This window comes from Argopecten irradians, chromosome 9 (assembly GCF_041381155.1).
Source record: "Argopecten irradians isolate NY chromosome 9, Ai_NY, whole genome shotgun sequence".
In the NCBI taxonomy this organism is placed as follows: domain Eukaryota; kingdom Metazoa; phylum Mollusca; class Bivalvia; order Pectinida; family Pectinidae; genus Argopecten; species Argopecten irradians.
The window spans coordinates 31,461,555-31,488,589 of record NC_091142.1 but is presented as its reverse complement, the minus strand read 5'-3'; the positions used below and the strand labels follow the sequence as shown (position 1 = coordinate 31,488,589).

Genomic DNA, 27,035 nt, shown 5'->3' with positions numbered 1-27,035 from the left:
ATATTTTCTGCTTGACTCACGTGAACACACTATCCAAAAGAGAATATTTGTATTTTGATTTTTTACATGTGTACACCTCACCTGAAATAACAGACTAAGCTAATATACTCTTTGTAAGAAGAAACGTAATGCAAGATTGCTTGTTGAATGGTGCACATAACTATATGTACATATGTACATGTATGAAGTCGCCTTGAATAATATTACACGTGGCAAGAAAACAAATCTAATTTTAACATGTTAAAAATAATAGTTTTATGTTACATTAGGACTACTTATACGCAATGTCAAATAAATGAAGTTTTATGTATTAATGGCTAGATAATTAAAATAGAGATACATATAACTTGATATTCCGTCCATTTTTCGTTCCGTATTATTCAATACGGATGTTGTCAATCCGTAAAATTTAGTAACCAATCAGGAAAACAAACATGGCGGCCACCAGGAGGTGTTTCTCTGGAAAAGTTTATTTATCTTTTTCAGTCGCATTTCTACTGTATGTTTTTATTTGCCAGCATGCATAAACACTCTAATCATTCAATAGAGTTTATAGGGTAGTTAAAATGCCGTTCTTTAAGAGGAAATCGGCAAATGGTAAGTTATTTCCTTTCCATTTCGATGACCCGTAACTCAGCCGACGACATGATCGGTTTAGGGGGAGGGTCTTGATCTTATCAGCTCCGTTAAAGTACGGACAATTAGGATATGATCAATACCCAGCTATTGTTACGTGTTTCCCCTTGATCTGATAGATATCCTAGAATATCTTATTACAATAAACTTTGAAAATCGGATTTATGAAAACGTGTATCCCGGAAGAGCTACATGTACATAAATATGTAGGCTAATATCGGTTGACCTAATCAAGAACATCCGTACATGTATCTCCTATAAATGATATCGGAATGCGCAATACGACAGTTAGTTAGTGGTTCAAATCAGGCAAGTTATAGGCATGATGGTGTTTTTATTGTTATCACTATCCTTTATTCAGAATTATCAATTTATTGCAATTTATTATTTTTTGAAAATGGATTTGCCTTGTTTTAATAGAAGTTTTGTTAGAAATTCGACTCATTATATGAAAATATTTAGCTGTTAAAGAGGCAATCAGTATTTAAACATTGCTGAAGTTATCACCTTTTTTCTTCAATTGCAATTTGAAAAGTCATGCAATATTCCTTTAAATAATTCCCCTTTCAGAGCCCCAGGTCATGCTATCGGACCATGCATATGGTCAGGACTGTTGGATTAATTAGTGTCACCTCAGTCGATAATTATCGCCAGCAGCAACAGGGGCTCATCCTACCAATCACATATTTGTGCCTTACCTGTGTTAAAGTCAAGGTGTTACCTTGCTTATTGTAACAAGTTGCTGGAATTTCTACATATTCTTGACAAAATTTAGTAAAGAGATATTAGTTTATTTCTTCCGAGCCAAGTAGACAATGTTTGACAATATTAAAAGAAGTTTTATACGAATGCTACTAGACTGACATCACCGGAAATGGTTCATGATTACAGAGTTGAAATTAGTCTACATGAACACATATTTTCAGGAAAAGACTCTATTTTTTTACCATATTATCTAAATTTACAAATGTTTTGCAACACCTAGTGAAATACAATCTTAGCAGTTTTGCTGTCGTCAAAAATGCGAAACTTAGTGCTGGCTGTGCATGGCGCAGTCACATGACTATCACGTGATGAAGCATTCTACTTTGCTACAGAATGGCTTATTTTTTACTGATCGTGCCATCTAATAGTGCTGTCGATTGTAGGTAGAGTTGCTCGATCAGCACATCGTGGGATCGTAGTTATTATAAACAGACTGAAATGTTTCAGTAGAGTTATGTACTTGGTTTGGTTAACGTAAGTACAATGTAACGGTGATAATGAAGGAGATTGAAAGTGGAAGTCGAAAAGTACTGGTATCAACCAAACATATTTTCTGATGTCGTTACTTCAATTGTTTCAATATTTTGCAGGCGCAAATAAATTTATAATCAGAACCTTTTCTCCTTCCCTTTCTACTCTTGATTAATAACACAAATGTTGTTTTTTCATGTTAAAAACCTTTGATGTGAAAGATACATTTTTTAAATACAACGCGACTAGCGTTTGTATTAATGCTATCCGGATTACTACTGATGTGTAGGACTGAGTAGGACTTGCCCTACAATGACATCTAGTGGTGACCTCTTGAACCATTTCATTCATAAAATTCCATTCATAAATTTCCTATTCATTGAATAATATTCCTTTGGACCAATCAGTAGTCATGGGAAGACTGCCTTCTGATTGGTAGAATACACAGAGTGTGTATAGAATACACAGAGTTTTATATAATACACAGCCCATCTAGGTCAACTGTTGCCTGCTGGCGACTCCTCTGTCCAACTTACATAATCTCTGTTAATGATAATTCAAATTGGACTTACTATCTAAGGCTTATAGACATATGAGTTTTAAAGTAAACTAATCATATGCCTTTTTTGTGTACTTTGAAATAATGTTTTTAAATGAATGTTAAACACAGATCTGAGGTAAAGGCAAAATTACTTATAAGGCTGCCCTCATATGTGCATGGTTTTACCAAAATAAGTGTATGTGCAACATAAGAAACAAGAGTATATTAAGGATAAAAACTCATTTTAATGAAGATTTTTGTTTTCTTTGTAATTTTCATTTAGGAACTTTAATTCTGAAAAATGTCAAACAAAACATATGTATTTTCTGTGATCAGTTGAATGTTCTTGAAATAATTGATATTAAAGTCTTTATCATATGGTTTAAATATTTTGATTTTGGAAATTCATTTGATTTCATTCTATTTTTCTGTTTCTGCTGCATTGTATTTGCAGTACTTTGAGTACTTTGATTTAACTTACAGGATATAAATATTGAAATTATTCCATCCTATGTTATTTGCCAAAGATAAACAGGGTTTATGGTAAAACATCATAAGTTATAATGATAAGCGACGCGTAGCACGGTCACCACAATTGGACTTTTGAAAATTTTGCTCACGCGCTTTCTGCAGCATTGCAATTCCTGAAAGTTGACAGGTATGCCCAAGCTTTTTGTAATAAATGCACAGTACATTTATATATATATAATTGCCCATTCTTCAAATAAGAATGTTACCAAGCTCAATCTGCGGTGGAGATGCAGTTCTGCAAAGAGCCCATATATCTAAATGTTTTTGATTCTTATTTGATCAATTATTTTAGATTATTTACTTATCAATGGAAATATATTTAAATATGTCTAATTATTGTGTTACTCAATGGATCGGCTAATTTAGTATTTAATCAATATAATAGTGTTCATGTCACGCTCAAACCTGGGATGCAAAAATTAGCCACTTGAAAAGTGATAAAACCTGAGCAAGAGCGAGCTTTGGTTATTTTCATTTTTTTCCTTCAAAAAATAGGAGATTTCAGAAAAGATGGCGATGACGTCACACAAAGGTACATCCGGGCGCTCAAAGGTACAACTCTTATATATATCTGTACACATTTATAAACATTGTAGGAACACAGCCGCTTGCGATGTTAGTTTACATTTTATTGTAATAAATAGAACGCCAATCCGAGAACTATTGCGTTATTTACATTTCAAAAAGTGTAAATAAAAATATTTTATAATAATATATGAATTTAAACTTATAGTATTCATATATTTTACTCTGTTTATACTCCATTTTCGACCGCTACGAGAAAACACGGTCGCCATTACGTATAAACCTTGACAGATATATTGCAACTATCAACTTGATATTACAAATTAAACTCAAAGTCCCTCAAAATATAATTATAAGCAATTACTGTTTTCGAAGTGTTTCTTGATAAAACACTTTACGATGTGTGATTAGTGCAAAATTAAACATTTGCTTTCGTAGATTACCCCAAGCCCACGGCAGCCATTACAGTACAGCCGAGAACCCGAATTTCGTCCATTTTTAGTGTCATCAAATTACGTATTCTGGTTATTTTTGTCATCAATTTTGGGATTTAGTTTACAACATACAAATGAGTCAGTTTGTAGGTTCTTTTTCTCATATTTTTAAACAAAACTTTGAGTATTTAGGATTCTCGAAGCCGTGCGCAATGTATCCTGGTCGGCATTTACAGTACTACGATCTGTAATTTATATCAATTTAAATGAAGTCTACCTAATAGGTATTCCAATTATCCAAAAGTAATACCACTTCAGTTTGAGACTTAACACAGCCGGCAGTCCATGGCATAAAAGCGGCTGAAAATGAAATATTAAAAATATTATTTTACGAGATCGCCATATTATTTTACGAGATCGTCAGCCATACGTGTACGTGTAAAACAGTAGTGTATACCAGAAACATTATACATTGAAATAGATCATCGTTTCATAAACACCTTTTCACAACCTGAATTTATATGTATGGACAAAATCGGGTAGGCCTACGTGTGATGGCCCGGCGGCGCTTCGATAGGTGGCTTCGACACTAAAATTTAGCAATGAACAAATGAAAATATAAAAATGTTAACATCCGTAACCTGTGAAACAATAAGAAACCATTTTAAAATCAGAATTTGCAAGTATGAAAGCGTAAACTTTTGTCAAAGTATCGATTATGAAGCTGGGATGTACGTATCTGTTATTGTTTTTATCAGTCGCCATATTGTGTTTGTACCTTTGAGGACCCGGATGTAAACTTTCTGTGACGTCACGCCATCTTTTCTGAAATCTCCTATAGTAGCAAAACCAAATTTTGGCACAATGATTCTTTGAATTATTTTTCATTTAAATACATATAATTTATATTTCAAGACATTAATTAAATTACACAAATTAGCCCCATGATAAGTAATAAAGGTCTATTTATGAAATTTTCTATTGCATACTGTTGAGATACTTTGCAATGTAGCTGGGCCCTGCAGGTAGGGGGTTAGAATTGTACCTGCTGCCCCTATTGCATGATCTGAAATTTAGGATCTTATCCTTTTTCTTCTTCCTAAATAACTTCATCTTTCCTAATGCCTCCCTTGGCATCCTTGGCCTTGAGTTGAGCGTTCGCCCCTGTGAGGAAGGCTCTGGGTTCTGTCCCCTGGCCGAGACACACCAAAGTCTATTAAAGTGGTATTTTCTGCTCCTGCTTAGCGCTCAATCAGCATACAGGAAGTGGGACGACTGGTTCGCTTGTCAGTATAATGTGACTGGGTGGGATGTGTTGCTTGGTGTCTTCAACGGCATGCTTCAGTGATATAGCACTATAACAAGGGCAACAGTTCCCATATACAAGAAGACACAACATGAATATATTACCACAGTCTCTCAAAACATGCATCTCGCACAACATGCACACAACACACCGCATGCATGGGAGGCCGTCCTTACGTGACTATAGCTGTTAACAGGACGTTAATTAATTAAACAAACAAACAAGCAATGTAGCTTTATATAGCTAAGCTAGTTTTGTGTCATAAATTTATGTTCGCCATGTTTCTAAAAATAAAAGCTTGTTTCATAAAATCTGTGAAATGAACCCTCATTACGATCCCATATTAATTACTTGATACAAACCTTAAACTCTGATATGTATGACATCCATCAGCTTATCAGGGACTGTGATTTAATATATATTCATTGCTTACCTCGAGCTCTATCCTGACTTTCTAACCGCTCTTTACAGTGATTTGTATTTTATTTTGATTTTGTAGACAAACAGAAGGTGTCTGTTCCTCCCAATCAGGAGAGTGTAGGGAGAAAGTCGGTGAAGCGGACGCCATCCAATAGGAGTGCTGTATCTGTAGGAAAGTCTGACCCTTTTAATGGAGATGTTGGTAAGACTAAAAAACACTGATATAAATTAATAGACAATCAACTTTATTGTTTATAACCATGTTAGAAACAATAATTACTGTATTCGCCCAGGATGCTTAAATAATTGTCCTTTAATGCTGGAATGGTTAGTAAAAATATATAATGCTATCTGGTTAACCGGGTCCGATTAACTGAACCGTAACCGGATAACAGTCTCTGTTTAAGTAACGTTACAGTCGTTCATTAATGCTATGAATTTGTCATACTTAGTCTGCATTCCATAACAATCGCCAGGGTTCTCACTAAGTTTTTTAATAGATGGTTGAAAGTAATAGGTGGTTGGGAGCTGCAGGCCCCTGTGGTGGCCAATATTTATTTATGACAAAAATAGCCAGTTGTAAATTAGGATATAGACGGCTGTTTTTCCGGCAACCTGCTTTTAACAAAAACCCTGATCGCTCTCATATTTCTGGAAACAATTATTTGACACAAAGAATTATTGCTTTTAATTAGATTTATTTTGTTTGTTTTATAAAACAATGAAGTTGTATGGAAATTAGTGTAAAAACTTCAAATGTCAAAGTAGGCCTAATTTCTGCACATGGTTTCTTTTGCATAAGGCACTTGCTCACATCGATCATACTTACTGGAATGCTTGCAACGAAGCCAAGTGAAATCTAAGCCTTTTAGTGTGTTCCCAGTTTTCGATAACAAAACTGTTGTCCTAACACTTTTAATTTCTTCACAAAATAGCGATTCTGAAAACACATATGTCCTTTTTAATATATGTGAAGACGGTCATTAGTACTGGAATTCCATTACTGTGAGGAGTGTTTTGCCATATTAAATGTATATGGCAATTATCGGACAGCTAAAATGCTAACCGGATACAAGCTCAAACCGAACCGTGAACCAGTTATCCGGTTACCTGTTCGAGCACTAAACAAAGGGTGGTGGTGGTTGGGGGGGGGCAGTTATTAATAAACCAAAATTTAAGTTATTGACAAAAAAAGTCAGCCATATTAATCTTTCTGTACTTATGGTTCATTAAATGTAGTGCTGCAAATCAGCAGCAATTTTACCCTGCCCCAAAAATACAAAACGTATCGCGATACTTGTCTCACGATATGATACGTTTCTTTAAGGCGATTCTTTTAACTCTATAGTGTCTTCGGGTATTTAAAGTGCTGCCATGTTTGTAGGAAGATACTCATAACCGCTCAAAAATTCCAGATTCTCCTGATGGTAATTGGTGGGGCAAACCATGATATAAGAGAAAAATACTGTGAACCAAACCATGATATATCCTCCATATGCCGTTTATCGTTTAAAATACATTTCGTGATTCACATGTTAAAGATTCGCAAGTTCATGTAATATGGGATACAATGTTAGAGGCATCACATGTTGTAAAAAATTGTTAAATCCGTGAAATTGAGGCGTTTATTGATTATTATATACAATTTTCTCCAGAAAATGAGAGGGGCGCTAACTATTGCAAAAATGGTATATCAAATGAATTCATAATGCCTGTGTATATGCATTGCTTTATTAACCTGCTACACAATCACTTCAATAAATTTATGTATATTTCATCATACTTTAAATTCTATCTAGAATAAAGTATTATATACATCAGCAGCTATACACCACACATTGCTGACAGTCCCTGTGCTTTGTTTGTAGGAAGTCAGTCTAGTGGTAAAGGTCGACCTCCTAAACTCCTACTCTCTCCTGAAGATCTGCAGAATGCAGATTTGGGTATGTCATATATATATATATATACATGTATCATAATAAAACTATGAAAATCAAGAATACTTCAAATAGACAGTAATTATTGTGATGGTGAAAATTTTATCTACAAAATAATTTGATAGTTAATCATTGCTAAATTTTTGAGACCACAACATTTTTGATGTTGTATTTTCTTGTTTTAGTTAAAATCACAAAAATAAGTTTTGATCCATGAAAAGAATCAACTATTCTCTAGAATTAATGTTGACGTAAATAAAATATTAATTATAATTTGATATTAATGTAAATTTAGAATGATTTTTCCCCCTTAGTTTTGTAGGTTGGATTTATTTGCTTTATTGACATAAAGTAAGAATATGAATGTTTATCTTCAGTTTTGTACTTATTGCTTCTATTTTTAAGGTGATTGTGGCACATCTTTACAGTCAAGGACACAAACCACGTCACGATTATCCAAGACCTTGTTGGAGATCTTGAATGACAAAGATGCCTTAAGTCTATACATAAAATATATGGATGCTATAAAAAATGCCCAACATATACGATTCTGGCTAGATGCTGAAAGCTTCCAAGCTTCTACATGGAGCAGGCTAAGAACGCATTCTTTGAATTCAGCAAAAAAAGGTATGTCTTCTGGTAGGCCTATTGATGATATCAAGGTCATGTCCTCAGACATAGCAGGGGAGATAATCCCCGGACAGATCACTAGCGATACACAGGGGATTGATGGAAGTACGGTATCTAACAACGATAACACACCTTTGAGTGAATGTTCTAGTCAAATGCAGGAATTCAGGGATCATTCACGGACAGATTCTGTGAACTCTGTGTCTAGGTATAAAGAATCGGAAGGACAAAGGACAGAAACGTCTCCACCAATGGAGGAGTCCTCTAGACATGATAACATAACAAAGCTTGGTGCTGTGATAGGCCATGATGATATAGGCGGCCGTGATACCAGGGGTGTAGACCGTGTTGAAGTAGATGAGGCTGAGGTGGAGTCTGAGGATAAGGGCGATCCTAATAGTGTTACTGTGATAGCTAGGCCAGGGTCACAAGATGAGGAGAGGAAGGTCAAACGAGGAGTATCACAAGAAGATCTGGCTGATAAGTTAAAAAGAAGTATGTATGGTCTCTCATCTACATCAGGAATTAAACAAGATATTATAATTTATTTAGCTTCTTATCAAACAAAACTATCTACAGGTATGCTGACCTTTTAAAACTTTATTTATACTTCAAACACAAGTAGTTAAATATTTCTGTAAGAATGTTTTAGAAATTGATTTGATCTTCATCTAATATAGCTATTGAGAACCATGGAAAATGGATATAAAAAGTTCTGTGATAAAAATTAGTTATTTATATATATACATATACCTGTAATAATACCGGTAATAGTTCACCTTCCTGAAATTTGACTTATCCAGAAAATATAATATAGATACTGGTGATAAGATTCTGAATGCAAGGATAGATTATCTAAAACCAACTCTCAAAAGTACTTACTGACCTCTGTCATTATGCTCACTGAGTGTGCCAGTCTTCATTGAATTAGATTATGAATATAGAAACTGTTTTGTATTTTCCTACAAAGGTATAGAGAGGGATGCTGTTAAAATTTTTCAAAAATATCTGTCACATGACGCAACAGATCCCATTGGTGCTCCGGACGAATTACGCAATGAAACCATACGTAAGTAGACCACAGAGAATGAGTCCCAGTTGAACAGTGTAAGCTTGGATTCATTTAAATTATAGACCCTGTTTGATTCAAATTATTTTGTTGTCACCATATTTAAGCACAGTTAACTCAGATACTAAAACTTCCCAGTTTTACCGGGTGATGCCATGTTCAAGTTAATTAAGTCCATGTGTACGACTTTGTAAAGATTATTTTTCACGAGTTAATTCATTAACCTCTAAAATTACATTGTGGACTGATCTAGTCTTTGATTTAGAAGAACCTAAATGTGTCTTCAGGGGTGAATAAGTTAAATAAATAGAGTGTAGACAATATTTAATGTCTGAGGTGTAGGACCATTATCCTAATTCTGATATGTCGTCCCTTATGTCATTGTAAATTGATGTTATCTTTTTAATTTCTTACAGACAAGATTTGTAGAGAAGACGGCCAAGTTGATCCACAGTGCTTCTCCTCCTGTCAGGAATTTGTTTTTAAGAAAATGGAGAAAGAGTAAGTTATTTTATTATAACCTGTGGTATCAAGCTGCTGAGAGGTAAGCTGTCTGCTTACACAGTTGAACTTTCATACAATAAAAGGAGGGGGTCATTGTGTGTAGTACATAGTGTTAGATACAGTCTACATCACCCAGCTGGTGGAGCATTCAGTAGAGCCATAGTTTTTCACACTAAAGACCTGTGTTTGATTCCAGATTGAAGCTAGTATAAGATCATTTTGGAGAACTCCATCATTTCCATAAGAGAAGCCTATTTGGGTAACAAGAGACCTGCTGTTTGTGCTGATAACAGAGATAGTCCAGACATTCTTCCACCATTCACTGATTTGTCATGGGTTTTAGCTGTGGGAGATTTCTCTGTCAACCCTATAGCTAGGGAATGACAGATTGTGCACGCTAACCTTTTGAACCTGAAAACAATTACGTTAGGTCATGACTTCATGCAGTGTGACTGTAGCGTGCATTGGCGATGATGTCATCAATATTGACATGCAGGCGATGGCACCATGTTCATGTGGTGGTGAAAATACTTCTGTTTAGGCTATTATCTCCTCTTTTTCTTTGGTATGTAATCATTCCCTACCTATGAGGCTGTGACAACAAAATCACAACCCTCGGGGGAATTCCTGAATGTCCAACCCTTGGCAAGCCTTGGGTTAGACTTTCATGAATCACCCCTCGTGTTGTGATTTTGTTGTCACACCCTCTAGGCAGGGAAAGATTCTATTAATCTACACATTTCTATAGCTCATAGGAAATTAAATAACCGAGTTCAAATTCATCCTTTGCTGGTGATCTCTTCATATTCTACAGTGTGTTTTAATGGGAATACATTGCCCAAATTATGGTACATTTACCATTCTGTAGCTAAAATAAAGGCATTAAAGTTCATCATTTCCTCTTCCTTTTCATATTTTACAATTTTTAGGTCATCTGACCCAAAGGGTCAGGATGACCTATAGTCGTCATGTTTCGTCCGTCGCTGTGCACCGTGCGTTAACTTTTCATATTTTGATCTTCATCTCAAGTTCTACCAGTGCAATTTAGCTGAAACTTACATGAAATGATCCTGACATGGTCCAGACCAAGTGTTGTTATTTTTCGGGTCGATCCAAAATCCAAGATGGCCGACACAGCCGCAACTTGAAAACATATTTTGAACTTCTTCTCAAGTTCAACCAGTGCGTTTTACCTGAAACTTGCATGAAATTATCCTGACATGGTCCTGACAAAGTGTTGATATTTTTCGGGCTGATCGGAAATCCAAGATGGCTGCCACAGCCGCCATCTTGAAAACACATTTTGAACTTCTCCTCAAGTTCTACCGGTGCGATTTAGCTGAAACTTGCAGAAAAATGATCCTGACAAGGTCCCGACAAAGTGTTGTTATTTTTCGGGTCGATCTGAAATCCAAGATGGCCACCACAGCCACCATCTTGAAAACGCATTTTGAACTTCTTCTCAAGTTCAACTGGTGCGATTTGGCTGAAACTTGCATGAAATGATCCTAACATGATCCCGACAAAGTGTTGTTATTTTTCGGATCGATCCAAAATCCAAGATGGCCGCTACAGCCACCATCTTGAAAACACATTTTGAACTTCTTCTCAAGTTCTACCAGTGTGATTTGGTTGAAACTTGCATGAAATGATCCTGACATGTCCCGACAAAGTATTGTTACATCTCTGGTTGATCCCAAATCGAAGATGGCTACCATGACACTATATCTAATTAATTTCCTATATGTTAAGGCTCTTAGGCCTCTTGTTTGAAATAAAATTTGTTGAAAGAGATTGAAAATGATCCTGACATGGTCCTGACAAAGTGACACCATATATAATTAATTTTACTATTGCCAATGTAACCAGATGATCGTTAAGGCCCTTTTGGCCTCTTGTTGAATACCCAGATAATGGTACCCTTACAATATTTTATAGTGCTGTGTAATTGTATTGAATTTTTTACCCTGACTTCCTTTTGAGTGAGTATTACTTACTTGTGTAATTATATTGAAGGTTTTACCCCGACTTCCTTGTGAGTGAGTTATACTTATATATTTATATTGAAGGTTTTACCCCGACTTCCTTGTGAGTGAGTTATACTTGTATATTTATATTGAAGGTTTTACCCCGACTTCCTTGTGAGTGAGTTATACTTATATATTTATATTGAAGGTTTTACCCCGACTTCCTTGTGAGTTATACTTATATATTTATATTGAAGGTTTTACCCCGACTTCCTTGTGAGTGAGTTATACTTATATATTTATATTGAAGGTTTTACCCCGACTTCCTTGTGAGTGAGTTTACTTATATATTTATATTGAAGGTTTTACCCCGACTTCCTTGTGAGTTTTACTTATATATTTATATTGAAGGTTTTACCCCGACTTCCTTGTGAGTTTTACTTATATATTTATATTGAAGGTTTTACCCCGACTTTCTTGTGAGTTTTACTTATATATTTATATTGAAGGTTTTACCCCGACTTCCTTGTGAGTTATACTTTTTATTTATATTGAAGGTTTTACCCAGACTTATATATTTATATTGAAGGTTTTACCCCGACTTCCTTGTGAGTTATACTTCTATATTTATATGGAAGGTTTTACCCCGACTTCCTTGTGAGTGAGTTATACTTATAAATTTATATTGAAGGTTTTACCCAGACTTCCTTGTGAGTTTTACTTATATATTTATATTGAAGGTTTTATCCCGACTTCCTTGTGAGTTTTACTTATATATTTATATTGAAGGTTTAACCCCGACTTTCTTGTGAGTTTTACTTATATATTTATATTGAAGGTTTAACCCCGACTTTCTTGTGAGTTTTACTTATATATTTATATTGAAGGTTTTACGCCGAATTCCTTGTGAGTGAGTATTACTACATGCATCAGATCAACATGCTGACTAGTACACAGATCCACCTCGCCGACGTGTTATACAATGAGGGCGCTCTCTTCTATTTTATGGAGTACCTAGAACAGGAGGGAGGCAGCCATTTTCTCCAGTTCCTGTTGGCTACAGACAACTTCCAGCAGCATCTCACATCCTGTGAAGGTCAATACGACGGCATGGAGGCTCAGAGAGATGCCATGGTGCTGTACGACAAGTACGTATCCTATAATGGTGTGACACGCTTTTAATTAACAACGCTATTTTGATTACCCATTAAATCTCCAAAAAAAAGGAAATAACTCTTATAAATGTTTTTCTACCCAATTATTTTCCATCTAAGTAAAATTATAAGTTTGTGGTTAAATGAGCTGTTATATGACAGTAATGTGCACTATGGTGATATGTTTAATTTTCTCTTACAAGGTTGAAATAGAATTGAAATTTACACACAAATATATTATCCTTATAGGGTATCTTCCTGGCTGAAGATATTTTGAAACAACAACAAAAGAATTAATTTTTTTTCTCATTTCTTTCAGATATTTTTCTTTACAGGCTACAGATCCGCTGGGGTTTGATGATAAGATACGATTTGAAGTTGAGGAAAATATATGTCGTGAAGAAGGTCCTCTTCCAGATTGTTTTGCCAAAACCAGAAATATAGTCCTTAAAACAATAGAAAAGGTAATATAGAAATACAGTCCTTAAAGCAATAGAAAATGTAATATAGAAATATAGTCCTTAAAACAATAGAAAAGGCAATATAGAAATATAGTCCTTAAAACAATAGAAAAGGTAATATAGAAATATAGTCCTTAAAACAATAGAAAAGGCAATATAGAAATATAGTCCTTAAAACAATAGAAAAGGCAATATAGAAATATAGTCCTTAAAGCAATAGAAAATGTAATATAGAAATATAGTCCTTAAAACAATAGAAAAGGCAATATAGAAATATAGTCCTTAAAACAATAGAAAAGGTGATATAGAAATATAGTCCTTAAAAATAGAAAAGGTAATATAGAAATACAGTCCTTAAACAATACAAAAAATAATATAGAAATATAGTCTTTAAAACAATAGAAAAGGTAATATAGAAATATAGTCCTTGAAAATAGAAAATGTAATATAGAAACATGGTCCTTTAAACAATACAAAAAATAAAATAGAAATACATTCCTTAAAACAATAGAAATGGTAATATAGAAATACTGTCCTTAAAACAATAGAAAAGGTAAGATATGAATATGGTCCTTAAAAGAATAAAAAAGGTAATACAGAAATATGGTCCTTAAAACAATTGAAAAGGTAAAATACGAATATGGTCCTTAAAACAATAAAAAAGGTAATACAGAAATATGGTCCTTAAAACAATTGAAAAGGTAATACAGAAATATAGTCCTTAAAACAATAGAAAAGGTAATACAGAAATATAGTCCTTAAAACAATAGAAAAGGTAATACAGAAATATGGTCTTTAAAACAATTGAAAAGGTAATACAGAAATACAGTCCTTAAACAATAGAATAGGTAATACAGATATACTGTCCTTAAAAAATAGAAAAGGTAATATAGAAATATTGTCCTTAAAACAATAGAAAAGGTGATATAGAAATACAGTCCTTAAAAAATAGAAAAGGTAATATAGAAATATAGTCCTTAAAACAATAGAAAAGGCAATATAGAAATATAGTCCTTAAAACAATAAAAAAGGTAATATAGAAATATAGTCCTTGAAAAATAGAAAAGGTAATATAGACATAAAGTCCTTAAAACAATAGAAAAGGTAATGTAATATACAGGTAAAGCAATAGAAAAGGTAATGTTATATAGTCAAACCTGCCTTAACCACCTCTGTATAAAGACCACCTGCTTAACGAGACTACTTTCTTAGTATCCTAAATTGTCAATTTCATCATAATTTAACTTGTGTATAAAAAGCACTTGGCTATAACAACCCTGTATTGTCCCTTGGATGGTCCATATAGACAGGTCTGTCTATATACACAACAGCTAAAGCCAATCATCTCCAGTTCACTAATTTGATAATGAAAAGTAAATGATTATTCTGTAATAAACCAAATCCTGGATTTCATACTTTCTTAATTCTAAAAATCAGTAAGATAAGCTTAATTTGGAGACTGCTTTATGTTTATATTAAATCATTGTTTTATGGCATGGGGGAAAAGATATAATCGGAGAAATGTGAAGTTAAGTCTTACACTATCTGATTTATCTCCATCACTTTTTAGCTTGGATGGAAATATGGTATTGAATGTGAATCTGAGTTCCTGAAAACCAAGCTCTGAGTCTCAATCTCTCTGATTTAAATATGATTGTTAACATAAAGTCAACCTCTCTGATTTAAATATGATTGTTAACATAAAGTCAACCTCTCTGATTTAAATATGATTGTTAACATAAAGTCAACCTCTCTGATTTAATATGATGTTAACTAAAGTCAACCTCTGATTTAAATGATTGTTAAAGTGACAATGCAAGTTAAAAAACTTTAAATTGAGATTAAAGAAATTAAGCACACTTGTATTTCAAGAATCGTTTATGAGACAACCCCCTATCGAGGTCAGCCATTTTTGTTTTTCGCTCTGTCTGTATCCGATGCTTTCACCGACCCCTATATAAAGCTCGTGAATCGACACACGTGCGATCAGTCTATACACGTACATACACACCTGGCAGTTGTCCACTGTGTATCACCTACTATTACGTAAACAAAACACTTACCTATAAAGGTATATGGGGCTTGTTTGGCAACAAAATACATCAAATCCTCTAAGCTGTCATTTACATGTTTGTCAAAATAAAATTTCCACACAAATGAATAGAAATCCAAATGATTAACCGTCCACATATCTCCACGGATGTTATCGTAACCGATGTACTCGACTGGCCATGTGCACGTGACTACCTGTCCTGAACAAGCGACAACTACTGTACCAAGTACATACACGTGTCGGTGTACGTGTAAAACCTAGTGCATATTGAAGTGTTTCATTAGCTCGTTTTGGATATTATTTGGAATTTAGCTGACAACACATTCATGTATTATTTCAATGAAACCTTGTCAGGTGAGTGCAGTGTTTATTTTCAGTTTGACATTGTTATTTGCAATATCGCGGCATGTCTATACGAGACAAGTTATGTTTGAAATGACGTACGTGTGTCTAGTCCCGTGCTTTATATAGGGGGTTGGCCAGTGAAGGTAACTAAGCAAAGCAAAAATAAAAATGGCTGCCACTTCCTTGGATACGACACTGTCATAACTGGGGAATGTCTCAGAAACAATTTTCAAAAAAAAAAAAAAAAATTTATTTCAAATGCATGCTTTTTAACTTGCATTGTCAGCTTTAACATAAAGGCAGGATGTAATATTGAGCATTGCCATATAGAAGTTGTTTTGTAGTTTTTTGTGTTTAATTTGTTTCCAGACCTACTTCTCAGCATACCTTCACAGTGATGTCTACTACAAGTACCTGTCTGAGCTGGTCAGTACAGTAGAAACGGCCAATTACCCTCCCCGGCAACGTAAACGTACTGGTCAGTATAAAAACATAATTCAGAACAGAAAAAAGATGTGTAATATATTGGATACATTCCACCACTTCTGTTTACATAGGATAAAGGCAAGTCCAACAATAAAAGTTCAGTGCCAAATTATGCTAAACATTTGCTTTTGAAAACTGAATGTGATATAGAGATGTACTGTTATACCGAACCTCTGGGTACCAGCAAAATTAATTGTTACAAGCATAGTTTGTTAAATGTATACATATTACAATCAGCTTAAATGACCAGAGAATGAATAGTACTGTTATAACCTTGACTTTGTTAGCGGTTCTTTATAAATTGTTTTACTCTATATGGAAGTGTTTAGCATCAAGATTTCCAGATACCTGATGTTAAAATCCTTGCCAATAAGCATAACAAAATAATTGTGATTTCAAGCTGTATTGTTTTTCAGCTAGCGATGCCTCCTCTGAACACAGTAGTCACAGCGCGGGGAGTGAGAGTCGATCGTCCAAAAATACCTACTTAGCGAGGGACACCAGCCATCTACGTCACAGCATGACTAAGCTTGACACTGCCATGAACCTTGACCCTGGGCTTCTGAACCCTGACCTTTTATGGAAAAGACACAGTCCAAAGTAATTAGTTTTTACTTTATTCTGATATTATTGAAATGATTTGCTATGTTTAGAATTATGACTTTCCCCTTTAACAAAATGCGTTTAAGTTCAGTAATGATGTAGAATTTTCTATCACGTCATTGTAGGATGAGTTTAGGAAAGGTTGACACATTTGGGGAGTTTGTGTCAGAGTTTGACCCCAACCCTGACCAGGAGAAAGTAAAAGGTATGTTGTTAACGATTAAACGGTGGATATTAAATTTAATTTAGTCTCCCTCGGTCTGTCCGTCCGAAATTCTTTTCCGGGCTATAACTCAAAAACCGTTCAGGGCAGCTCCATGAAACTTTCTGAATATATATATCAGACAAGTGCCTAAGTTGTGCCTTTTGCTGTTGTGGACCATCAATTTTTGGAATTTTTTCTGTTACCATGGAAACTCAGTCAAAAATACAAAATTACAGTTTCATTTTGTTTTCGGGCTACAACTCCAAAACTGTTAAATGCAGCTCCATGAAACTTGTTTTACTGTTTCTTTTTGTTACCTGCTGTTATCTTTTTTCAGTTTTACAATAATCGCATGCATTTAAAGCTATACTTGAATAATTATTACTTCGAAATTGGTGTATTTGAGTTTTTATACTTACTGCAGGGCATGGGGGATAATGCCATGCTTTGTGGCTCCTTGTTTTGACTTTATATACGAAAATTTCAAAAACTTTGTACATAGTATGTTTTTTTTTTGTATTTGTACATGTAGTATGTTAATTTTTGTATCTGTAGTATATTAATTTCTTGTATATGTATATGTAGTATGTTTATTTTTTGTATTTGTACATGTAGTTTGTAAATTTTTTGTATTTCCTTGTTGCAGGCACTGGACTTTTTAAGAGAAAAAAAGCAAAAGAAAAGGTGATAAAATTCAAAATCATTCTTATTTTTGACACTAATGGTGTTAAATCATATTGAATATATCTACATTATATATTTCTGTTTCTTCTTGATGTTCAGCAATTGTTTTGTATATATTAAGAGGTAGTTCACATACCCGGGTATTGTGTTCAGTCATTGTTCAGTAACCTTTCTGATGTTAGGGACATACTTTGTAATGTCTCTCTTTTAATAATCATGTTTTATGTGTAAAATTTTGACATTTCTTTTTCTCCATAAAGAAAATATTTTTCTCAAATTTCTTAAATACCATTCGATTCAGTTATGTACAATATGCATAACCAATGTTTTATAATTTCTCTTTTTTTCTAGGAACAAGAAGATATGGCATTAAAGATTGCTCAGATGATAATAAATGATGTGACGTCAGTCACACAGACAATTGGTGCATTAAAAAAACCAGAGCAAGATCTGGATGAAGGAAGCTAACAGTGAGCCGTGTGCTTAACACACGTAAGATAGCATTAAGTAAGGATGTGGGTGAGTGGTGGGATGGGGGGGGGGATGGGGGGGGTTTCCTCTGTATTCAAAGTTATGTTCTGATCGACTGTCTAAAATTATTTTGTTATTCTCATTGAAAATGTTTTATCATTATTAATTGAAGAAGATTTGAAATGAAGATTCTCTCTTACAATTGCTATGATTTTCACTTTGAAATTTTGTCTCTAACCTCAACACAACTCTATAGCTAACCTGTATTAATTCTCTTTAATAAGGCAAATTGATTCCATAAGATACATTTATAAATTTTCTGTCCTGACACAACATGTGTGTACCAGAACCTACCTGATAATTTGATTTAAAGTCATGATATGGAAAATTGCTGAATATATAAGATCATTTCTATGAATATGACAGAATATTCTTCCTAGAGAACTTCATTTCATTAAATATGACAAAATGTAAGATATTCTTCCTAAGTAGATAACTTGATATAGAAACATAAATTGAGTTTCTCTATCACTATCACCACATTATGACTCCTCTTGCTCTTCCAATATTGTTTCTCGAGGAATCTTAAATTCTTTAGCCGCCATTATGTGCCATAATCCAAGGTGCAATTTTGTTTTTCATTTATAGACGAAAAACAATCCTAATTTTCCCAACTATAAAAATTCTTATTAAATTATAGCTTAATGTTTTAATGTTACCTTGACAATGTCACATGTTTATAAGTTTTCAGTTAAAACAAATACCAGTTCTTTATATACATTTTAAGACACCTAGTGAAAAATCATTTAATCATATCGAACAAATCTTTTAATCTTGATGCCACATCATTATCTAAATCATAACGTTATGATGATCATATAAAAGCTGGTGATATGCAAAAATATTACTCCAGTTTCATCATAATTCCATAATTTTTTTAAGAAAGTACCTAAGCATTGCAGGAGTTAAAGTTTCACAACATATGGTTATTTCGTAGTAATGCTAAGAAATTTCCTTAACCCATTCACCGGTGAAGACACATGTAAACTATTCCAATTCTAGTTCATTATAAATGTTCAAGTTTTAATGAGTTAGGTTAGGAATATTAATGTTACTGGCCATGGACAAATGTACGAGGTTATGGCCATGGACAAATGTACGCGGTTATGGCCATGGACAAATGTACGCGGTTATGGCCATGGACAAATGTACGAGGTTATGGCCATGGACAAATGTACGCGGTTATGGCCATGGACAAATGTACGAGGTTATGGCCATGGACAAATGTACGAGGTTATGGCCATGGACAAATGTACGAGGTTATGGCCATGGACAAATGTACGAGGTTATGGCCATGGACAAATGTACGGGTTAGGCCATGGACAAATGTACGAGGTTATGGCCATGGACAAATGTACGAGGTTATGGCCATGGACAAATGTACGCGGTTATGGCCATGGACAAATGTACGGGTTATGGCCAGGGTACAAATGTAGGTTAGGAAATTAAGGTTATGGCCATGGACAAATGTACGAGGTTAGGCATACAATGTAATGGCCATGGACAAATGTACGGGTTATGGCCATGGACAAATGTACGCCATGGACAATGTACGGTATGGCCATGGACAAATGTACGGGTTATGGCCATGGACAAATGTACGGGTTATGGCCATGGACAAATGTACGAGGTTATGGCCATGGACAAATGTACGAGGTTATGGCCATGGACAAATGTACGAGGTTATGGCCATGGACAAATGTACGAGGTTATGGCCATGGACAAATGTACGAGGTTATGGCCATGGACAAATGTACGAGGTTATGGCCATGGACAAATGTACGAGGTTATGGCCATGGACAAATGTACGCGGTTATGGCCATGGACAAATGTACGCGGTTATGGCCATGGACAAATGTACGAGGTTATGGCCATGGACAAATGTACGCGGTTATGGCCATGGACAAATGTACGCGGTTATGGCCATGGACAAATGTACGCGGTTATGGCCATGGACAAATGTACGGGTTATGGCATGAAATTACGGGCCATGGACAAATGTACGAGGTTATGGCCATGGACAAATGTACGAGGTTATGGCCATGGACAAATATGTACGAGGTTATGGCCATGGACAAATGTACGAGGTTATGGCCATGGACAAATGTACGAGGTTATGGCCATGGACAAATGTACGAGGTTATGGCCATGGACAAATGTACGAGGTTATGGCCATGGACAAATGTACGAGGTTATGGCCATGGACAAATGTACGAGGTTATGGCCATGGACAAATGTACGAGGTTATGGCCATGGACAAATGTACGAGGTTATGGCCATGGACAAATGTACGCGGTTATGGCCATTGCATTGTAATGATTAATCATATTAATTCTTAGCCTGATCATGAGAGTCCAGTACTTCTGGGTACTACAGATACTTTAATAGGTAGATCAGAAAGAAGTTGTCTTTCATTGTCCTGGGTCATAGAGTTTTATGAGGCAGAAAATAACATGGAGTTTTGGTCTGTGTTCTTATTTACTGTCATCACATGAAAATATTTTAATTGTGGGGATTGTATGTGTATACAAACATGGGATGCACGTATGTTGATAAAAAATCTGTCCATGTTAATATGTAATGCGTGATAATATATATCAAAATGAGATTATGTGAAGTTAGTCAAATGTGTGAGAGGCCAAATGTATGTGTTTGTACACGTGTAAACATTTACGTATGTATGTATTGAAGAATTAGATAAATCTTGATCTTTTGGTCTTCATGCTAATTATTATTATTGGGTGACTTCATATTTCGTAGCTATGTTTGTGGTGCTACTTATCTAGCCTTATACCAAAGTTGTTGAATAGTTTGCATACATATGTATTAGTAGTGTAAAGATTCATACTTTTTGTGATTCATTGATGTCTATTCAACTTTTGAATCCCTATGCTGAGTTTTCGATTTTTTTCTGTAAATTATGATTTTTGGCCTTTGTGTTTCCTGTAATGTACCAAAAGCCTTCCAGATGATGTATTTGATTCGCTGATGATTTTCTCACTCAACAATGACAACAATCACAACGACTTTTAAGTGTTCACATTATTGAAGGCTGACAGACCGGACCTTATGATATCTGTATGGGAATATTTGAGGTTTGATTGAGAGGAAGTTGACAGTGTCATTACACCTTCTAATGTAAACATTTTTTGTTTACATGTAATTTGTATGAGTTCATGAGAAAACACAATTTTAGCCTAATTTCTAGATTCAACAAATATGTCATCGAACCGAAAATAATCGAATTATGAGGTAAGAATCGCAAATCAAATCAAATGGTTGGGTTTATGAATCGTTGCACCCCTAATATGTATGTATGCATTTTAGAAATGTGTAATGAAGTCAAACTAGTGTCCAATACCCACCACAAAATTGTAATGTCTATTATATATTTGGAGTTTGTTTCATATCGAGGTCTCGCAGAAACTATGAAAGTCTTTCTTTATGAACAGTACATAATCGAAATTTCTTTACTCTTTAGGTTAAAGTCAGATTTATTTGAAACTTGAAACACCGCTTACATGTTGATACCGATGAAAGGTTTTTAGGACAATCATGATATTTTAAAATTCAGATTTCTACTGAAATAAAATACTGCATTCGACACAGTTCCAATAAGCGCCTCTCCCCCTTTAAGGACCTTAATGTCAATTGCCCAGACATAAAAAAACGACTAAAACTGTATAGGTTTGCAATATTTTTGTCCTTTTACGCACCTTTTCATTTTTCAAAACGCCCTGGGCACTTATTGGATCGAACACGGTAATTACAAAATGTAGTAATAATTACTTCATGTCTCCACAAATGTTAAACAATTTCAAATACAAATGTATCCTTAAGTCACAATATTGACACCTATCTCAATATGGCTATATTTGTGTTTATCAGTGTGTTATATCTTTGCATGCATTGCCATATGTTAGTGGTCTGTCTTATTGGTTGCTGTACAGTCCTATACTTATCTTATTGCTGGGTAACAAGAATGACATAACCTCATGTGTGTGTCTGTTGTATTGATTAATGTATCAGAGGAAATCAGAACGAGTTCCATCATTTGGACCTTATCTGGTTACATTCTGCACATGGACATTAGACAGTTAGCTACACTGGCTATGATGTTGGTCCTTGCTGTTTTTACACTGTTTAACGTGCTTCACCGGTAACTTTTATCCATCAAAAATGAGTTTCATAAGTAAAACAGTTACATACTTTACACTATTACCATCAATGGTAAGTTTGAGTTTATTTTTCTTCAGAATTAAAGATCTTGAAATAATTAATTGCATTTCAAACTAACCATAGGCACTATGCCCTATATGGAATGAAGTACTGACAACACCGAAAGCAAAATGAATTATTGTATATGCCTAATATTATCCAAAAGGTAACTATTGTATATGTTCTAGCGGTGATGCAGCATCTTTAAACTACTGATGTTTTAGTTATTATAAATATCAGTGTAGTATGTATGTAAGTAATACATACTTTACACTATTCAATATTAGAGATAAAAACACATGTCCCATTTAGTCCATTTTCACTCTCTTAATTAATTGTTTATTAATGAAGTGATACTTTCCTGAAAGTTAAAGCAGCAATCGTAAAGCCTGACAATCAATCTAACATTACTCTGTCACAAATACATTAAATTAGTCTGCATCGTTATCATGTGGTTTTGGAAATTGATGAATTTGTACACAATCTCAACTTTGTTTATTGAGGAATTTGTGTGAAATTGTTGAGACGGGCAGTATATCGCTCAAACAATCACAATGTGCTGCGCACAAATGTCACGTTAATAATCTTAATTGATGTGGTCGGGATGAAAACCCGGGTCTCGGATACCTTTTGTTATCTATAAAGTGCAATAATATGAATTATATTCTCTCAATGTTCTATAATGAGAAGGTAAATGTGTTATCTGGTATCTAGTGCTACAGAGAGGTGCTACGTACACGTCAGCGGTTGTCATGACGCCTTCAATATTTTGACATGGCAAAACAAATCATAATTAAATACTTGTAATTATCTAGGGTAAGTTATTTGTTTCTGATGACAATTATCACAGAATGTTCAAATATATTTCTTAATATTCAAATTATTTTTGCTAACGTCACAGTTTGGTGGATTTCAAACAAGACAGTCTGCAGAACTTTTGACATGTATACTGTGATCTCCATTAAAGGTAACGACTTTGTTTTATAAAAACAAAAATTATAAAAACAAAAATCAAAAAAAAAAAGAAGCGTGTATGTCTTTGTTATTGAAGTCTTTGATATTATCCTTAAAGAGTAAATCTAACCTATTTGAAGAAGTCAGTTGTTACTGAATTTGATAAGTACCTTTCTCAAATCATCGATATAAGAACACTAACCTATATAGCTATATACCATGATAAGCAGTATCAAAAGCATTATGTCTCCATTACTCTCAAAATATAAAGGACTCGTTTATCTTCATCAAAGTCTTTTTTATTTAAGCTATTATTTTGAGAATACTACACTACGAAATGTCTCGGAGAGGATCCGTGAAATCGATACAAGAATATTTGCCTTTGGTGCCTATACATGTAGTTAACGTTTCAACAGAATAAATATTTGGTGCCAAATCTCAACATACCATTTAAGACTTTTTCAGGATACATCCATACCGATTGAAGTTATTCATTCTCCGTCTGTGCGATCTCTTTAAATACGTATATCATATTCGACCCCAAATTCGCCCTCAGTCCTATAAGTAACCCCGACTTTGAACTAATATTGACACTACTGGTATCTTGAATTTACACCTTATAATGAAATGCACGGCGATAAATATAATACATCATATGTTCTTTATCTACTTGATCTGTGACTTTGTGGGATAATTTGTGAAAGTTCTGAATTAAGTGTGCCCCCTCAGATTTGTTAAGTATCCTGGGCGTTTATGGGATCGAATACGGTTTACAGTTATAAGACCTACCTATTGTTACCCCTGATTTTTTAACCTTTGTAGGTATTACTCACGGACAGCTGTACACTTACCTATTGCAGCAGTTTTATGCTGCACTATTCCATTGTTATGATTTGTCTGATGTTTCTATTATACGGAGGTGTTGTTGTTAGTATTCGTTTTAGTACTATTGTTATATCATCAATAAACATTTCACGTTTTTCTTCTGTGAAAGGAATAGTAATACGATATACAGATGCATGTGTGATACTTGTAGATTATAGTAAGATGTTCAAACGCATTAATTTGATATTCCATATGTTGCATATTTGGTATTGCGCTGTGTGCTAAAATCTAATAATGCGAAATCTGGTGGTACAAAGTCTAACAAAAATTTATCAAAAACAATGTACTTATTTCCTTAAAGATGTTCCACCAACGTCGAATGATATTTTTTATCTATAAAAAAATAGCAAATAAATTAGTATTTTTCTTCAGTTCCAAAAGTTACTTTACACCATTGCCATCGTTGCAAAGTTCGAGCTTAGTATTTTAATAAAAGATAAAAATATTTAAAACAAATAAGAAATTATGTCCTGAAAAAAATTCTATGGCACAATGCACGATATGGAATTAAGTACGGATTAATGCGTGCACCAAAAGCAAAATAAATTATTGTATATGCATTTTTAGTGTTAATTGGACACAAATAACAAGGATTTTACATCAGGTATTGTTCACATTGTTAATATTATGGGTAGCGTTTATGTTCTGTCGGCGGTGAATCATCTTTAAAGTGAATAGTCGGGCAAAGAAAACAAGTCTAAATGCGTTCATTGGCCTTCCAAAAGTTCTCACATATTAATACGACGGTCAAGTTCTGCTTACATTTCCCAGTTCTGACCATTGAGATAAATAAAAGTTGAAGCATTGAAAGCGAGGCTGCGTGGAAATGTAACCACCGATATAGGCTGCCGGGAGGACGTTTTAGGATTCCTATACTTAAAATTAGTTTCTTCGTACGCAGACAGATTTTGACGAGAGATATTCTATTTCTATTTCATAAGAAATTATACTGGATACATTCACACCATTTTACCGACTTTGGCCATCCTTGCCCGACTGTTCACTTTAATACTAAGTTGTGTGCATTTCATAGGTTAACTTATAAGACATTGTATGTTTGAATGTATTTTTTGGAAAATATTCAAGTAAGTAGTTAAGTTAAATCAATTAATGTGCAATAAGTGTATCAATTGGTGCATCGTGATTGAGACTACATTCACCTAAATATTACAGAAAACATATTTTTATGAATTTTTCTTTTTTCGGCAAACAAATTTGTACGGATGGTATATTTTAAGCTCAAATATCTCAAAAAGTAGTTTGAGAACACCCATTTTTCATTACAGATATGACATTTGAATGAAAATGCAAGAAAATAAGACCTGTTGGAAAAAAATGACATGGTTTTACCAAAAGTATGGAGCTACCTTAACAGTAATATACCGTCATAAGACGCTCCTCCTGTTGGAACACTTACTAGTGACATTGGCGGGGACTTTGAAAGTATTACTTATTTATTCACCTGGGGAAATTACAAAGTGGTTTTTAATTTAAATCAGTCAACGTTATCACGTTAATTTAACAGCGAGATTTATTTTGCTATCATACTATATCATTAATACTTGTACTTATTCATTTCACAATCTAAATGTTATAGATGTGCATATATGATATTTCAAACCTGATAGCCCGTAACAGGTATTTCCAATTAAAATAAACGGCAAATAGTGGGATTGTAATTATAAACCTATCGGCATTTTCCGTTGAATGATGTTTAAGCTAGTCTGAATTTCAAACGTGGATGTAAAGTTTGTAAAGTATTTGACTGAGCTAAATGCATGCGTGTTTTGTGTGGATGATAACGCTTGTTACGGAGTAAATCAAATGTTTCATTTATATACATTTATAACATATGTATCAGAATTTATTTTCCTTTTGGTCGGTCGCTATTCAAACTTAGCTACCGCTTGAGAAGCCTTGACTGGTATCATTGCCATACTATATACAAATGTACTTGTAATCAAAACCTAATAAAATACGACAAATGAAGTTGGTGGTCCTGTTTTTGTGTTTTTTCCTCTTTCAGGAAACTAGGATGATTTGACGTAAGTCTCTAGTTGGGAATATGAAACTTGATTTAATCTCAAAGATTGTATCTGTATCTCAATTATACTAACGGCTTTCAGAAGTTTTCACTTTGAACGTAGACCAGCGTCATTAGCGTCGAAATTAATTCTCGACAAAATTTTCAAACTTTACTTTCACATATGAACTGAAATAAAACTTTTCATTTTGAATTATCTCCCGTAGAAATGAAGAAGAAGAAGAAGAAGAAATGAAATAAAAATCGACTTTTCCAATGGCGATAGTCATTCCTGGGAAGACTATTCAGAAATGGGATATTCGATACGCCGTATATGCCAAATATAAACAAACGAAATACAAACACAATTGGTAAAAAGACATGACGTGAACATACTATATAGGGAGTTAGTGTCGTGTGACCAACAACTACCTGTCTTGCACACCACAAGATATCACCGTTTGAAAGCAGGATTGATGACATGGCGACGCCTGCAAACAAATTTTATTTTTGAAAATGTATATAGTCAAATCCTGACTACTACGAAACTTTTCTTTTAAAATAAACACATGATAGAAATACTCGATAAAACGAGTAGAGAGTAAAATGATAATTGAACAAGGTGTTCCACCAAAACAAGCGTCCTCTACTTAAGTTCCCGATCTAGGTCAAATACAAGTCGACTTCACTAATTCAA

General features: G+C 34.3%; 1 protein-coding gene across 7 annotated transcripts; it reads left to right on the top strand.

The window, feature by feature from the left end:
- The first annotated feature begins 431 nt into the window (after positions 1-431).
- LOC138332079 (A-kinase anchor protein 10, mitochondrial-like) lies at positions 432-26,304 on the top strand. 7 transcript variants are annotated; one of them, XR_011209767.1, is made up of 15 exons: positions 432-597; positions 5,709-5,831; positions 7,498-7,572; positions 7,972-8,691; positions 9,167-9,265; positions 9,682-9,766; positions 12,624-12,884; positions 13,210-13,354; positions 16,119-16,227; positions 16,652-16,835; positions 16,964-17,043; positions 17,690-17,727; positions 18,079-18,219; positions 23,378-23,443; positions 25,602-26,304. XR_011209767.1 is itself a non-coding variant. In XM_069280030.1 (14 exons), exons 1-13 carry the CDS (start codon positions 567-569, stop codon positions 18,193-18,195), a joined length of 2,067 nt encoding a protein of 688 aa, XP_069136131.1. In that variant the 5' UTR covers positions 432-566; the 3' UTR covers positions 18,196-18,219; positions 25,602-26,304. The 7 variants fall into 7 exon arrangements, 2 of the variants coding, with proteins under 2 accessions (XP_069136131.1, XP_069136130.1); XR_011209765.1 differs by having other exon boundaries at positions 24,253-26,304; XR_011209764.1 differs by having other exon boundaries at positions 18,079-18,234; positions 24,253-26,304.
- The last annotated feature ends 731 nt before the right edge of the window (positions 26,305-27,035 follow it).